Source organism: Rhinolophus sinicus, chromosome 1, assembly GCF_057876585.1.
Source record: "Rhinolophus sinicus isolate RSI-liver-muscle chromosome 1, RSI-T2T, whole genome shotgun sequence".
Taxonomy (NCBI): Eukaryota; Metazoa; Chordata; class Mammalia; order Chiroptera; family Rhinolophidae; genus Rhinolophus; species Rhinolophus sinicus.
Window position 1 is genome coordinate 86,351,756 of NC_142501.1, and position 16,318 is coordinate 86,368,073.

General features: G+C 34.5%; 1 protein-coding gene across 8 annotated transcripts in view; it reads right to left on the reverse strand.

Annotated features, from left to right (window-relative positions):
* The window catches only part of EEA1 (early endosome antigen 1), a 114,384-nt gene that overhangs the window by 24,245 nt on the left and 73,821 nt on the right, over positions 1-16,318 (reverse strand). For all 8 annotated transcript variants that reach the window (XM_019710311.3, XM_019710309.3, XM_019710310.3 and 5 more), the window contains 3 exons: positions 15,587-15,700; positions 12,917-13,072; positions 11,039-11,178 (listed from right to left, as the gene is read on the reverse strand). In XM_019710311.3, the coding sequence (XP_019565870.3) occupies positions 11,039-11,178; positions 12,917-13,072; positions 15,587-15,700 (410 nt within the window). The remainder of the gene's footprint in view (positions 1-11,038; positions 11,179-12,916; positions 13,073-15,586; positions 15,701-16,318) is intronic.

Consider the following 16,318-nt stretch of genomic DNA (forward strand, 5'->3'; position numbering starts at 1 on the left):
CATTATCAACCACCTTGACCTAATTGATATTCATTGAACACTAACCAAAAACACAGAGCACACATATGTGCACATGGAAAATTAACCACGGTAAATAAAACACTAGGCCATAAATAAGACAGTTTGAAAAGTCTGAATTTTACTGAGTGCGTTCTCTGATCACTATGGAATTAAATTAGAAATCACTAACCCAAGATATCTAGAAGAGCCCCAAATAGTTGGAAAATAAACAATATATTTCTAAATCACTTAAGCATCAAAGAAGAAATCACAAAGGATATTAGAAAATACGTTAAACTGTAGAATAATGAAAACACATTGTAAGATGTGATTTGGAGAGAAAGAGCTAGATGCATAGATGCTATCAAATCCCAGATACGTTTACCCAGTCCTCCCTTACTAGGTAGTACTCTAGAAATGCAAGACCTCACATAAGAATGTTTGTATAAAGTATGTAGGTAAAAAAGATCTTGGTACTGAAAGGTTTGCCTACCCCAATTTGATGTGGAAACCTGAGTGAGTTCTGAACCACAAGATTCGAACACAGAATAGAAATGGGCCCATTTCCATTTAGCCCATTAGAAATGGAAAGAACCATTGGGTCTATAGGGGCCTTAGGGAAGAGAACAAAAACCAAGACAGAGATGTGATCTTCATGGACCAATGACTATTTAGTGGGTGATATAAAGGATCAGATGTGCTCTCCAAATAGGTAGGCACTGGAAAGTATGATTTAACATTGAGGAGACATGCCATTTGAGGTACAAAATGCACCTCTATATCCTCAAATTCAAAGTATCAGGATGCAATTTACTAGACAGGAGAACAAGAAATTTTTCATCATCACTCCCAAAACAAGAATGAAACCATGAAGGTTTGAAACAACTTAATTAACTCTGATGGGTTTTATTTAATTTCTCTGAAGGGTACTTTTCCCAGTTTCTCAGCCTCCAACTTTAGTCCTGAGAGTCAAGGACCCTAATTGCCTTGACACAGAAGAAGTCTGTCCACTCAGAGTGGCCTATTTGGCATTTAGAGACAAAGTCTACTGAAGTGTGACAGGTCATAGCCCTCCTATGAAGACATCCAAATGAATGGGGTGGAACTGATTTTTATTCATCAAAATTCTGGTGAGCTATGTGTCCACTTTAGATCGATAGCAAAACCCAATTCAACCATCAATATAAAGGACAAGCTAGGCAAGAAACTAACTCTACCTTGGGACTGAAGGAAAAATGTCCCCGGCTCAGCACTTTTATGGATTTATGGCATGTGTCCAGAGGCACATACCCTCTCTGCCACCAAAGACATTTGAAATTTCATTTACCAATTAATCTTTTAGTATCCTAATATCGTCTAAACTAATCCACCCTTATACTCAGAGCTGTCAATGCACCCATTGAGCATTTAGTGTACATGAGAACAGGATAATTTTCATCAAGATAATTTATTCCATCTGTTGAAAAACTGTCATATTATATTGATTTTATTAAAATAAGGAACATAACTACCATCTATAAAAATCTCACATCTAGCACTGACAAAATGCAAAGGGAGTGAGGAACTGAGAAAAAGACTATTAAAGGTGGACAGCCACAAGGAAGCTTCCACATTAAGAAGCTATAAAAAGAAGAGCAAACTAAACCTAAGGAAGAAAATACTAAAAAGGAGAAAGAAATGAAATAAAAACTTGACAAAGAAAATCAAATCAAAATTTTTTAAATAAAATGTATAAGTCTAATTAGATTGATCAAGAAAAAGAGAGAAAATAAATTACCACTATTAAGAATAATAATGAGACATCACTATAGATCCTACAAGACCTTAAAAGCATAATAATATAACGAACAACAGTACATAAATAAATTTGAAGTTTAGATGAAATACTGATGAATACTGATTCAAGAAAAATATTAGGAAACAAAAATATCCCTGTATCTATTAAATGAATTGAACTCCAAATTAAGAAGCAACCCAGAGAGAGAACTTCAAGGCCAGGTGGCTCATTGTGAATTCAATCGAACATTTAAGAAATAAATAATATCTATGTCATACAAACTCTTTCAGAAAATAGAGGCAGGCTGTCAATTCCTTTTTAAGACCTATATAACCATAATTCCCAAATCTTGATGATGATATTAAAAGGATCTTGAGAGTATCATGCTAAGTGGAACAAGTCAGATGGAAAAGAACAAGAAAGAAATATCTGATTTCACTCACATGAGGGATATAAAACAGAAAGCAACAAATGAACAAACAAAAACTCACTGATAGACAGCAGTATGGTGGTTACCAGAGGGAAAAGGGATAAGGCGAGGTTGAAGAGGATAAAGGGGGTCAAAATACGGTGACGAAAGGAGACTAAACTTTGGGTGATGAGCACACAATGCAATATACAGATGTATTATAGAATTGTACACTTGAAACTTATATAATCTTATTAACCAATGTCATCCCAATGAATTTAATAAAATAGGAAGAAAGAAAGAAAGAAAAAAAAAAGAAAGAAAAGGAGAAGAAAAAATATTACAGACCTCTCCCTTAAGTAGTTTAACTCACATTTCATTCTTCATTTCAATAACTATCATGAATGCATGGAAAATTCTAAATAAAGTATTATTAAGTTAAATACAGCAATATATAAAAAGAATAATACAGGATGATCAAGTGGGATTTATCCCAAGAATGCAAGATGGGTTTAATATTTAAAAATCAATCAAGGTAATTCACCACATTAACAGAATAAAGAAGAAAAGCTATACGAGCATATAATCAAAATCAAACAATGCAGAAAAAGAAGTTGATAAAAAATTTTTTAAATGAGGAGGACTTCCGGAAAAATGGCAGCGTGAGGTGAGCCTCTGTAAAGCTCCCCTGGAATTTACAAAGAATCGAACAAAAACTCCACAAAGGACTCCCTGCACAGCAGACAGGCAACACGAAGAGGCCCACTACCGACTGAAATCACCTACAGGTGGGAGATTCGCGCGAGTGGAGGGAGGAGGAAAGGGAGAAGCGCGCAGAGACGGAGCCGCGCGGGCACAGGACGCAGACCCAGCTCAGTGCGCCGAGCTCGCTGCTTCCCGGAACCACCGCAGCTGCGGGAGATCGGACTGCTAGGGCTCCGCCAGGGCTCCACAGGGCTGAGGGGGCAGCATATAACACGGCTGAACCCAACGCTCACGGCAGAGACCTCGGAGAAAAGACTGAGGGAAGAGGCTGAAAACGGTGGTTTAAGCCCACACTGCCGAGCAGAGAACGGAGCCTTAGGCACTGAGACCGGCCGCCCCCTCCCTCCCCTCCCAGAGCTCGCCCCGCCCCCACCTGCCCGGTGCTAGAGGCGGAACAGTAGCAGTGTCAGATCAAAACAACAGAAAATTTGCTGTTTTGAGAACTGTGGGCCGAAAAAACAAATTCACAGCCCAACTAGTTCCAGCAAAGGGGAGAGAGCTGTGGAAGCAGGACCGGCTGTGGTGGTGGTCGCCGCCATTGCTCTGGGCCACCTCTCACAACTCACCCCGCCCCTGACCCCACCTATCTGGGCGGATCCCTGCAGGAGTAAACAGAACTGCTGAAATATACGGGCTCTGAATCAGGAGCTGGAAGAGCTTTGGAACATCAAAAGCTCTCCGCATACCCACCGGGACACTGCGCCCTGTGACCTAGACGAACTATTAACAGAGGAGAAGCCCGTCTCCCAGGGAATCCCCCCATTGTGTGAGAAGTTGGAATTGTGCAGAGAAAACATAGCACTACCGTGTGGGAGAAGAAAAATAAGTTGCAGTTGGAGAAATAATAAAACATTCTACCAACAAGTACTGGCAAACAAAAGAAAGACCGCTTTCTATCAACCTGTTGCAGAAGTCACTCCTGTAGATGTCTAGGAAGAGAAATAGTAAACCAGTAATCGCCATGAATAACCAAGGCAACAAGATAGCTCAGAAAGAAAGTGAAAAATCTCCAGAGAAGGCACTTAAAGATACAGAAATATGTGACTTAAATGACAGAGAATTCAAGATTGCAGTTCTGAAAAAACTCAACGAGATACAAGAAAACACAGATAGGCAGTTAAAGGAACTCAGAAACTCAATCAAAGAACAGCATGAGCATTTTACGAAAGAGATTGAAATCTTAAAAAAGAACCAAATAGAATTTCTGGAGATTAAGAACTCAATAGAAGAAACTAAGAATGAAATAACCAGCTTAGGTAGTAGAGTTGACCAGATGGAGCAAAGAATCAGTGACATCGAAGATAGAAACCTGGAAATGACACAAATAGAAGAAGAAAGAGACTTGAGACTTAAAAGAAATGAAAGAACTCTACAAGAACTTTCTGACTCCATCAGAAAGAGCAATATAAGAATAATGGGCATACCAGAAGGAGAAGAAAGAGAGAAGGGAACAGAGAATATATTCAAACAAATTGTCGATGAGAACTTCCCAAATTTGTGGACAGAACTGGACCCTCGAATCCAAGAAGCAAATAGAACACCTAGTTACCTCGATTCCAACAGACCTTCTCCAAGGCACATTGTATTGAAGCTGTCTAAAATCAACGACAAAGAAAGAATCCTCAAGGCAGCCAGGGAAAAGAAGACGGTAACTTACAAAGGAAAGCCCATTAGATTATCATCAGATTTTTCAGCAGAAACTCTACAAGCCAGGAGGGAGTGGAACCAAATATTCAAACTATTGAAAGAGAGAAACCATGAGCCAAGAATAATATATCCAGCAAAGATATCCTTTAGATATGAAGGAGGAATAAAGACCTTTCCAGACATACAGAAGCTGAGGGAATTTTCTAATACACGACCTGCACTACAAGAAATACTAAAGGAGGCTCTTCGACCACCATCAACAGGGACAATTTGTGGCAACCACAACTCAAAAAGGGGGAGAGTAAAGGCCTGAACCGGAATATGGGAATGGAGAAAGTAAGCATGCTGAAGAAAATGGAATACTCTAAATATCATACTTTCTTTTACATAAACTTAAGGGTAACCACTCAAAATAAATCCAGAATTGAAATATATACTGAAATAAAAGAAGAAACAGAGGGAAACATCATAGAATGCCACCACTCAGAAATAATAGACAACAACAAAAAGGCAAAGAAACAATGGAGACACAGCCTTGCCAGAAAACTAAAGATAGAATGACAGGAAATCCTCACGTATCAATAATCACCCTAAATGTAAATGGACTGAACTCACCAATAAAAAGGCACAGAGTAGCAGATTGGATCAAAAAACTAAACCCAACCATATGCTGTCTCCAGGAGACACATCTCAGCTACAAGGACAAGCATAGACTCAAAGTGAAAGGGTGGAAATTGACACTCCAAGCAAATGGTACCCAGAGAAAATCAGGTGTAGCCATAATGATATCAGATGAAACAGACTTCAAGGTGAAAAAGATAACAAGAGACAAAGATGGACATTTCATAATGGTGAAGGGGACTGTACAACAAGAAGACATAACAGTCATCAATATTTATGCCCCCAATCAGGGAGCACCGAAATACACCAAGCAACTACTAACAGAACTACAGGGAGAAATTGACCAAAATACAATTATACTAGGGGACTTAAATACATCATTGACAGCTATGGATAGATCATCCAAACAGAAAATAAATAACGAAATAGCAGCCTTAAATGACACATTAGATGAAATGGACATAATTGACATTTATAGAGCACTTCATCCTAAAACATCAGACTATACATTCTCTTCTAGTGTACATGGAACATTCTCAAGGATAGACCATATATTGGGACATAAAATCAGTCTCAACAAATTTAAGAAGATTGAAATCATACCATGCATATTCTCTGATCACAAGGCTTTGAAATTGGATATCAATTGTAAAAAGAAAGCGGGGAAAAACACAAATACATGGAGATTAAATAACATACTTTTAAAGAAGGACTGGGTCAAAGAAGAAATTAGAGGAGAGATCAAAAGATACATAGAAACAAATGACAATGAAAATACATTCTACCAAAATTTTTGGGATGCAGCGAAAGCAGTTTTAAAAGGGAAATTTATCTCATTACAGGCCTACCTCAAGAAACAAGAAAACTCCCAAATAAATAACCTCATGTTACACCTTAAAGAACTAGAAAAAGAAGAACAAGTAAAACCCAAGGTCAGCAGAAGAAAGGAAATAACAAAAATTAGAGCAGAACTAAATGAAATAGAGAACAAAAAGACAATAGAAAAAATTAATATGACAAAGAGCTGGTTCTTTGAAAAGATTAACAAAATTGACAAACCCTTGGCTAGACTTACTAAGATAAAAAGAGAGAAGACACTGATTAACAAAATCAGAAACGTAAAAGGGGAAGTTATCATGGACACCACAGAAATACAAAGGATCATCCAAGAATACTATGAAGGACTATATGCCACCAAATTCAACAACCTAGAAGAAATGGACAAGTTCTTAGAAACATATAGCCTTCCAAGGCTGAACCATGAAGAACTGGAAAATCTAAACAGACCGATCACCAGTAACGAAATTGAATCAGTCATCCAAAACCTTCCCAAAAGCAAAAGTCCAGGACCAGATGGCTTCACTAGTGAATTCTACCAAACCTAAAAAGAGGATCTAATACCAATTCTGCACAAACTCTTCCAAAAAATTGAAGAAGAGACAGTACTCCCTAACTCATTTTATGAGGCCAACATTACCCTGATACCAAAACCTGGTAAGGACAGCACAAAAAAAGAAAACTACAGACCAATATCTCTAATGAATACAGATGCAAAAATCCTAAATAAAATTCTAGCAAATCGAATACAACAATGCATTAAAAAGATTATTCATCACGACCAAGTGGGGTTCATCCCCGGGGCACAAGGATGGTTCAACATACGCAAATCCATCAATGTGATACATCACATAAACAAAATAAAGGACAAAAATCATATGATGATTATATCAATTGATGCAGAAAAAGCATTTGACAAGATACAACATCCATTTATGATTAAAACACTTAATAAAATGGGTATAGAAGGAAAATACCTTAACATAATAAAGGCCATATATGACAAGCCCTCTGCTAATCTCATAATTAATGGAGAAAAACTGAAGCCCTTTGCTCTACGTTCAGGAACACGACAGGGATGTCCCCTATCACCTCTGCTTTTCAACATAGTGTTGGAAGTCCTTGCCAGAGCAATCAGGCAAGAGAAAGAAATAAAAGGCATCCAAATTGGGAATGAAGAAGTTAAATTATCACTCTTTGCAGATGACATGATGCTATATATAGAAAACCCTAAAGACTCCACCAAAAAGCTATTAGAAACAATCAACGAATACAGTAAAGTTGCCGGCTACAAAATCAACGCACAAAAGTCCATTGCCTTCCTATATACTAACAATGAAATCTCAGAAAAAGAAATACGAAAAACAATTCCTTTTGCAATTGCAGCAAAAAGAATAAAATACCTAGGAATAAACTTAACCAAGGATGTCAAAGACCTATATGCTGAAAACTATAAGACATTTTTGAAAGAAATTGAAGAAGACACAAAGAAATGGAAAGACACTCCGTGCTCATGGATTGGAAGAATCAACATAGTTAAAATGGCCATATTACCCAAAGCAATATACAGATTCAATGCAATCCCCATCAAAATCCCAATGGCATATTTTAAAGAAATAGAACAAAAAATCATCAGATTTGTTTGGAATCACAAAAGACCCCGAATAGCCAAAGCAATCTTAAGGAAAAAGAACAATAATGGAGGTATCACACTTCCTGACTTTGACTTGTACTACAGGGCTACAATAATCAAAACAGCATGGTATTGGCAGAAAAACAGACACATAGACCAATGGAATAGAATTGAGAACCCAGAAATAAAACCACATAAATATGGACAGATAATTTTTGACAAAGAAGCTAAAAACATACAATGGAGCAAAGACAGCCTCTTCAATAAATGGTGCTGGGAGAATTGGATAGCCACGTGCAAAAGAATGAAACTGGACTGCTATTTGTCACCATGTACCAAAGTTAATTCAAAATGGATCAAAGACTTAAGCATAAGACCTGACACAATAAACTGCATAGAAGAAAACATAGGTACTAAACTTATGGACCTTGGGTTCAAAGAGCATTTTATGAACTTGACTCCAAAGGCAATGGAAGTAAAAGCTAAAATAAACGAATGGGACTATATGAAACTTAAAAGCTTCTGCACAGCAAAAGAAACCATTGACAAAATAAAGAGGCCACCAACTGAATGGGAGAAGATTTTTGCAAATAGTGCCTCCGATAAGGGGCTAGTATCCAGAATATACAAGGAACTCATGCAACTCAACAACAAAAAAACAAACAACCCAATTGAAAAATGGGCAGAGGACTTGAAGAGACATTTCTCCAAAGAGGACATGCAAATGGCAAATAGACATATGAAAAAATGCTCAACATCACTAATCATCAGAGAAATGCAAATCAAAACCACAATGAGATATCACCTCACCCCAGTCAGAATGGCTATCATCAACAAGACAAATAATAACAAATGTTGGAGAGGCTGTGGAGAAAAAGGAACCCTCATACAGTGTTGGTGGGAATGCAGACTGGTGCAGCCGTTATGGAAGGCAGTGTGGAGGTTCCTCAAAGAATTATGAATAGAATTGCCATATGACCCAGCAATCCCTCTCCTGGGTATCTACCCAAAATATCTGAAAACATTTAGAGATAAAGACACGTGTGCTCCAATGTTCATTGCAGCTTTGTTTACGGTGGCCAAGACATGGAAACAACCAAAATGTCCTTCGATAGATGAATGGATAAAGAAGTTGTGGTATATATACACAATGGAATACTATTCAGCAGTAAGAAAAGATGATATAGGAACATTTGTGACAACATGGATGGATCTTGAGAGAGTAATGCTGAGCGAAACAAGTCAGACAGAAAAAGCGGAGAACCATGTGATTTCACTGATATGTGGTATATAAACCAAAAACAACAAAAGAACAAGACAAACAAATGAGAAACAGAAACTCATAGACACAGACAATAGTTTAGTGGTTGCCAGAGGGTAAGGGGGGCGGGGGGTGGGGGGTGGGAGATGAGGGTAAGGGGGATCGAATATATGGTGATGGAAGGAGAACTGACTCTGGGTGATGAACACACAATGGGATTTATAGATGATGTAATACAGAATTGTACACCTGAAATCTATGTAATTTTACTAACAATTGTCACCCCAATAAATTTAATAAAAAAAAAAATTTTTTTAATGAAAACTAGTATGGAAGGGAATGTCCTCAATCTGATAAAGGAATGTAGGAAAAACCGACAGCTAACCTCTAAATTAATGATGAAACATTTAATGTTTCCTGCCTAAGACTGGGAACAGTGCAAGGATGTCCACTATTAGTATTTACACTCAAAATTTTACTGGACATGTCAGCCAGGAATAAATCAAGGAAAAGACATATAGGCCTACAGACTGGTAAAAAAGAAGTAAAACTGTTGCTGTTCACAGATAACATGATTGTGTACTCAGAAAATTCTAAGAACTCTACAAAACAACTATTAACACGTTGCGTACGGCGGGGTTTAAATCCCTTGTGAAGATTCTCGTGATCAGTACGCAATGTGTTAAAACAAAAAAGTGAATTTAACACAGTTAAAGGGCAAAAAGTCAATTTGTAAAACTCAAATGTACTTTTATACAAGCCGCAAGCAATCAGAAAATTAGATTTTAAAAACTATTCCACTTACAATAGCATTAAAATACATAAAATATTTATAAATACATTTAACAAAAAATGTCCAAGGTTCCTATTTTAAAAATAACACAATGTTGCTCAGAGAATTAAAGAAGACCTAAATATATGAAGAGATATACCATGCTCATGGATTAGAAGATTCAATATAGTTCAATGTTAATTCTTCCTAAATTGATTTACAGATTCACTGCAATTCTGATCCAAACCCAATAATTTTATTTGTAGAAATGGACAAGTTAATACTAAAATGTATATGGAAAAGTAACAAACTTAAAAGAGTCAATACAATCTTGGGAAAGCATTACGCTGGAAGACTGACACAACTGGCGTGATCCACCACAAGCTCATAGGATGGTACTGGTGTCAGGGTACCACACAGACAAACAGACCAATGGGACAGTCTCCACAAACAGACCCACATATATTAGGTAAATTGCTCTTGACAAAAGTACCAAGGCACTCAATGAGAGAAAAAAAGTTTTATTAACAAATGATACTAGAACAACTGAATGATGTATGGGCAAAAAGGTGACCCTGGACCCCTACCTCATACCTCACACAAAAACAAGCTCAAGGTGAAACCTAGACCTAACTGTGAAAACTAAAACAACAAAACTCCTAGAAGAGAATATAATAGAATTCTTCATAAACCCTGAGAATAGGCGAAGATTTCTTAGAAAGGATACAAAATACTAAATATAAAAGAAAAAAATGACAAATTGAATTTAAATAAATTTTAAAACTTCTAGTCATTGAAAGATACCACCAAAAAATGTAAGGCAAACCAGCTAGGAAGAAAGGCTTGAAAATGTGCTTATAAATATAGGCAATCTGCCAAAATGCATCGGAAAAGCTAAAAGAGATCATTTCTTACAAGAGAAAATATCCATTAGCCACTTGGTCCAGTGCCTCAAAGCAGAAGCCTGACTGCTCTTGCGGGATATATATATATATATAAACACACCTTTATTTGTTAATTTATGTTATTTTTTTCAAATTGGTAAACAACTCAAAACAATTGCTTTAACCCAGAGAAATGAATACTGTATCAATGCTGAAAAGAGTCTAGATGAGTCAAATTTTCAGTCCTTTCTAGTGAAGGTAAATTCAATGTTATGACTGCTTTATTTTTCATTCCTATTAACATCAGCAGTTTATAGAATCAACACAAAGAAACATTTAATAAATCTTTAAGCACTGTGATAGCAAAATTGAAATCTTAAGGAAATTCTAATACTTAGATTATAATCTTCTCCCTTAAGTAGTTTAACTTACATTTCTTTCTCCATTTCAAGTTGTTTACTGAGTTCTGTGGCTCGAAGCTCTAAATCTGTGTTCAGCTGTCTTTGCTGTTGTAGATCCTGCAAAGCTTGCTCCTTGCTTGCTTTAACTTCAAGAGTATCAGCTTCTAGTTTCTATGGAAGATATATAATATAGTAAAAATTTTAATGTCAATAATTATTATTAAATATTATAACATTTTTGTTTTATACTCAAATTGGTGTTGACATGACACACAAAATAACCATAAAATATTTATGTTAGAATAAAAATAATTCTGAATCCATTGCTGATTAAAGCAGTTATTTATCTTGGAATCTTTCAGAGGAGCTAGAAGCAGGCTTTACACATGACAATCACTAAGTTTTTACTTTTTAAAATTAATTCTGAATAAGAGAATAAACTTAAAATAATTACATTTGTAACTTGAATAAAAATTATTAACTCAAGTATGAAAAAACTAAGCAAAAATTCACGTATGGGTCCACTTAAAATATATTGTCCTTTATATTCACAGTAAGCAACACTGATGTAATTATAGATATTCAAAACTAAAATGCAACTGTCATGTCAGCCTTCTCATTAACACCCATTGACCCTAAATATAAAGCCAAATAAATTTCTGATTTTGCTTCTTTAATCTCTTGGTCTAGAGATTGTTCTTCTTAGTATAGTTTCTGTCTCACACATATACACATAACTGTACATTTTTACAAATTTATAAAATCAAACTGCTATGTTGAATATCTATAAGCAATGCATTTTCTTGTATAGTTATAATAATTCTGTACCCTAAGTATTTTATAAACTAATCTAAGTACCTGTGGCTCTTACTTGACACTGATATTGGATATTTGATGTAACTAATATTAATTTTATAACAATATATTGAAAAACATATGGAATATTTCCTAAAATAACAAAATGTTAAAGATCTAATAATCACAATAGACACTATTGGTTCTAAATAACTACTTAAAAAGATACCCAATGGAATTCTCATTAGACACTTTTCAATAAGACAGTTTTTCTGTTCTTTTCAACCATTACATAATGTCATTACTGTTATCTCTGGCCATAAAGAACAAAAAAAAAGGAACCCATAAACAGAATTGTAAATGTAATTTTTCATATATATATATATATATATATATATATATATATATATATACACACACACACACATCCCATGATTGTATAATCGTACAGAAGTGCCTCACTTGATTATGAAGGTATAACTTACATGTATATGTGTATATAAACTTGAGAAATTTTTGTTTAACTGATAGTAGTTCCAATGTAAAGGACAAAGAACTCAGGTCAAATCCTTCTCTGATATGTCTGGTCATTGAATCTCTTTAGTACATCAACACTTTCACTTGAGTTGTGTTAAAGTCAGAAGCAGTTTACCACAGAGTACATTAATTATTAAATTAGAAACAAAATCCAAAGGGCATAAATGTCAAGTTTACAAAAGGAAGAAGTCTACCATATCTTCGGTATTATATTGGAATAAGAAGGTGAGGAGATGGGAATGATAGAACAAAAGAAACTTTTGTTCAACAACAAAAACCAGTAAGTTCCTTGTAATTATAGAGTACATACCTGATTGACAGTCTCTCTGAAATACTAGTTATTACAGAGGAACCAAAAAATATGTTAACTGTCATTTGTAAAAGCCACCCATTAATGAAGAAATTAAAAGTAAGGGTGGAATTCAAAATTAAGAAACAAAAAATTACAAGTAACTAAAAAATTTTTTATATCACAAATTTGATTGCAAATTTAAAATCTTTGATTCCATCCAGGTCATCAGTTTCCATTGCTCCAGCAGTAGAAAATATGGCTAAATTCAATTTTTTTAATACAAACCTTAATTTGACCTTCCAATTCTTCAGTTTTCTGTTCTAAAGAGAGGTGTTTCTCTTTATATTCTTTGAGATGACTTTCCAGCTGACTGCAATGCTCTTGCTTATCCTGCAAGTTTGTAATAGCCTGATCCAACTGAGTAGTGATCTTACTTAACTCCTGTAGAGAACAATTGAAGAAAATTTTGGTAAGTTTTACTTTAGTGTAGTGCCCATATGTTTGGTCAAAGTAAAACTGTAAACTCTAATGTTATTTGGAGTAAGATCACTGATAAGTCTAATGATAATTCAGAGCTTAAATTTATCCACCAATATAAAGGATCGGAACTGAAGTTGTGTACAGTCTGAGATACTAGGTTTATAAGCAATAACAATTCAGTAACTTTTTCTAGGAAGCCAAAGACAGAAAAGAATAATAAACAAGCTAATAATAAAATAATATTTTTATAATTAAATGTCTTAACTATTTAAGACATCATTATTAAAAATAACATTTTAAAAAATGTAAATGATTACATCTATGACACTTGTTTAATCATTTGGAATATCTAGTTACACAGAAAGATCAAAATAAAAATTATTAATAAATCCACCACCCACAGATAATCACTATTAATGTTTTGATAACTTTCCTTCCAGTTTTTTCTGTATGTGAGTTTCTATTTTTGATCTGTACTTTTAAAATAAAAACAGGATCTTGCTTTACATACTATTTTACCATAACTGCATTTGTTGTTAGATAATAAGACATCATGAAACTGTGACATTTTCTAAAATAGCATTATACTTGACTGCATAAATTTCCATTTTATTGATACAGACCATTTTTTATCCAAATGTTCTATTTTAGATTCTTAGATTGCTACTAAACTTTCTGCATTTATTAGCTGAGATGCAAACAACATCCTTAAAGCTGTGATTATTCTCTTAAAATAAAGGACTAAAAGTGAGCTAAAGAATATGAAAAACCCTGAAGTTCTTGAAATAGATTGCCCAACAGCTTCCCCTCCCACCATCAAAAGGTTGAACCACCACTAGCAATGTATAAAAGTGGTTTGTTCTTCTACGCCATTTCCAGACCTTCCAGTGTTAATTAAACACACACACATACACACACACACACACAATTTTATCTCAATAAGGGCATATTCCATTTTGTCTTCCTTTGCAACTAATTCTTAATGAACTTGAATATTTGCTAATAGTTTTGATCATTTACTTTTTGTAGGTTCATTTATTTCTTATGTAAAAGTATTTTAAATATCAAGGATATTAACCATTCATCAGACATACTTCAGAAAATGTTTTATTCTTTTGTTATTTGCTTTAGAATTTTGTTAGTAATATTTTTGGCAGATAAATTTTAAACTTTTATGTGGTTATTCTTATAAGTAATTTTCCATTATAGTTTCTGGCACTGATTTTGTGCTTAGAAAATATTTTCCAGATTTACTTACCAATAATGTAAGTGAAAAGCAAGTTGCAGAACAACATACATAGTGATTCTATGTGCATAAAAGAAAAATGTGTGTGTGTGTGTTTATTTGTTCAGTGCTTGTAGAAGTCTGGAAGGATACATACCAAATTTAATAGCAAACATTCCATCTACCATGTTTCCCTGAAAATAATACCTAGCAGGACCATCAGCTCTAATGCGTCTTTTGGGGCAAAAATTAATATAAGACCGGGTATAATATAATATAATACCAGGAATATAATATAATATAATTAATATAATATAATATAATATAATATAATATAATATAATATAATATAATATAATATAATATAGTATAATATAATACCGGGTCTTATATAATACAATATAATATAAGACCGGGTCTTATATTAATTTTTGCTCCAAAAGACGCATTAGAGCTGATGGTCCAGCTAGGTCTTATTTTCAGGTAAACACGGTAAGGAGGAAATAGGATTGGGGTTTAGGGTTAATATAACAAACAGTTTTCTTTTGTTAACTTGATATACTACTACATTGTTTTTAAAAGTTGGATCAGCAACCAGTATTACTTCTCAAATAAAAAATAAATTTTAAAAACTCCTATCTGGTAAAAGGCAAGAATAATCTACCAGCATTTTGATCTTGGCCCTAAGTAGCAAGTTTTTACTTTATCAGAAGTATTGAGAAAGGTAACTTCTATATTCCCTCCAGCCCCATATACTCCTACTCCCAAGAAAAGAGAGTAACTCTTATTACTGGGATGGAATACATGTTGCTTTTTTCTGCTTCCAACTAGTAAGTATATCTGAGTCATGGCCCAGATTGTCTGCTAAGAACTGGTGTGGAAGCTGGTCTCTTTTCCAGTCATTGGCACTTGATGGGATGAAGCAACAATTCCACAATTAGAAGTGAATATTTCAGCACCACAACAAGTTCTAGACTAGGGGAGAAATACAATATTAAGAAGCTCAGCCATAGATGCACTGTAGTTTGAGCTTATCAAAAACAAAAATGATACTTTTATCTTTATCTGTCTGACTCCTGCATCTACCATCTACCACTCAACTATTCTGAATTCAGAAAGAAATTAAGGGTATGAATAAGCAAGTCGATCACAACATCATATAAAACTGAGTATCATTTTTATGCATGTTTGTAATTAATTTATCTACCAAAACATTAGGCTATGGTATGAACTACATCAGGTTCCCCTACCTGCTGTTTATCTTGTAATGCATTTTGGGCTGTGTCCAAATGATTTTGAAGATCTGCTCTTTGAGCAGTTTTTGCTGCTTCTGCTGACAGCAGTAATTCAGTTTTGGCTTTAATCTGTAACAAAATTTACAAGTCATTTAATCTGTATTCAGTTCTTGATTTCCCCTTACTTGATCATACATTGCTTTTGTCACTAAGTAATTTTAAAAATTAAGTCCTTTGGCAAAAAACATAAGGATTTAAACACTGAAAAACAAGTATGTGATAATTCTCCAAACAGGAATGAGTAGGGGAAAAGACTCCTAATAATGTTTGGATAAATGATGAAAAGATGTCCCTGTATGCCACCAAAACACTTCTCCTCTCTTAAGATGGACAGCCACATATTGGGTTGTCATATAATTCATCTAACAAATAATTACATTTTAAAAAGAAAGAAATGTATATCCTTGTTTTCAAAGTTCTGTTATATTATTTCTTATTTTCAATGGAATTAGGAGTCAAACAGAGAAAATCAAGGCACAGAATGTTTCTGTAACTTTTTCTACTATAGTATAAGAAACCAATGATTAGAATGGAGAAAGAAATATGTCCCACCCCATAACTGACTTATTGAGCAAAATTTCTATATTGGCCTCCGAAAGAATATATACTGAAATACATAATGGTACCATATAGAGGTTGTGTTTTTTTTTTTTTTAAATCATATCTTTAAATTTTTAAAAATCAAAG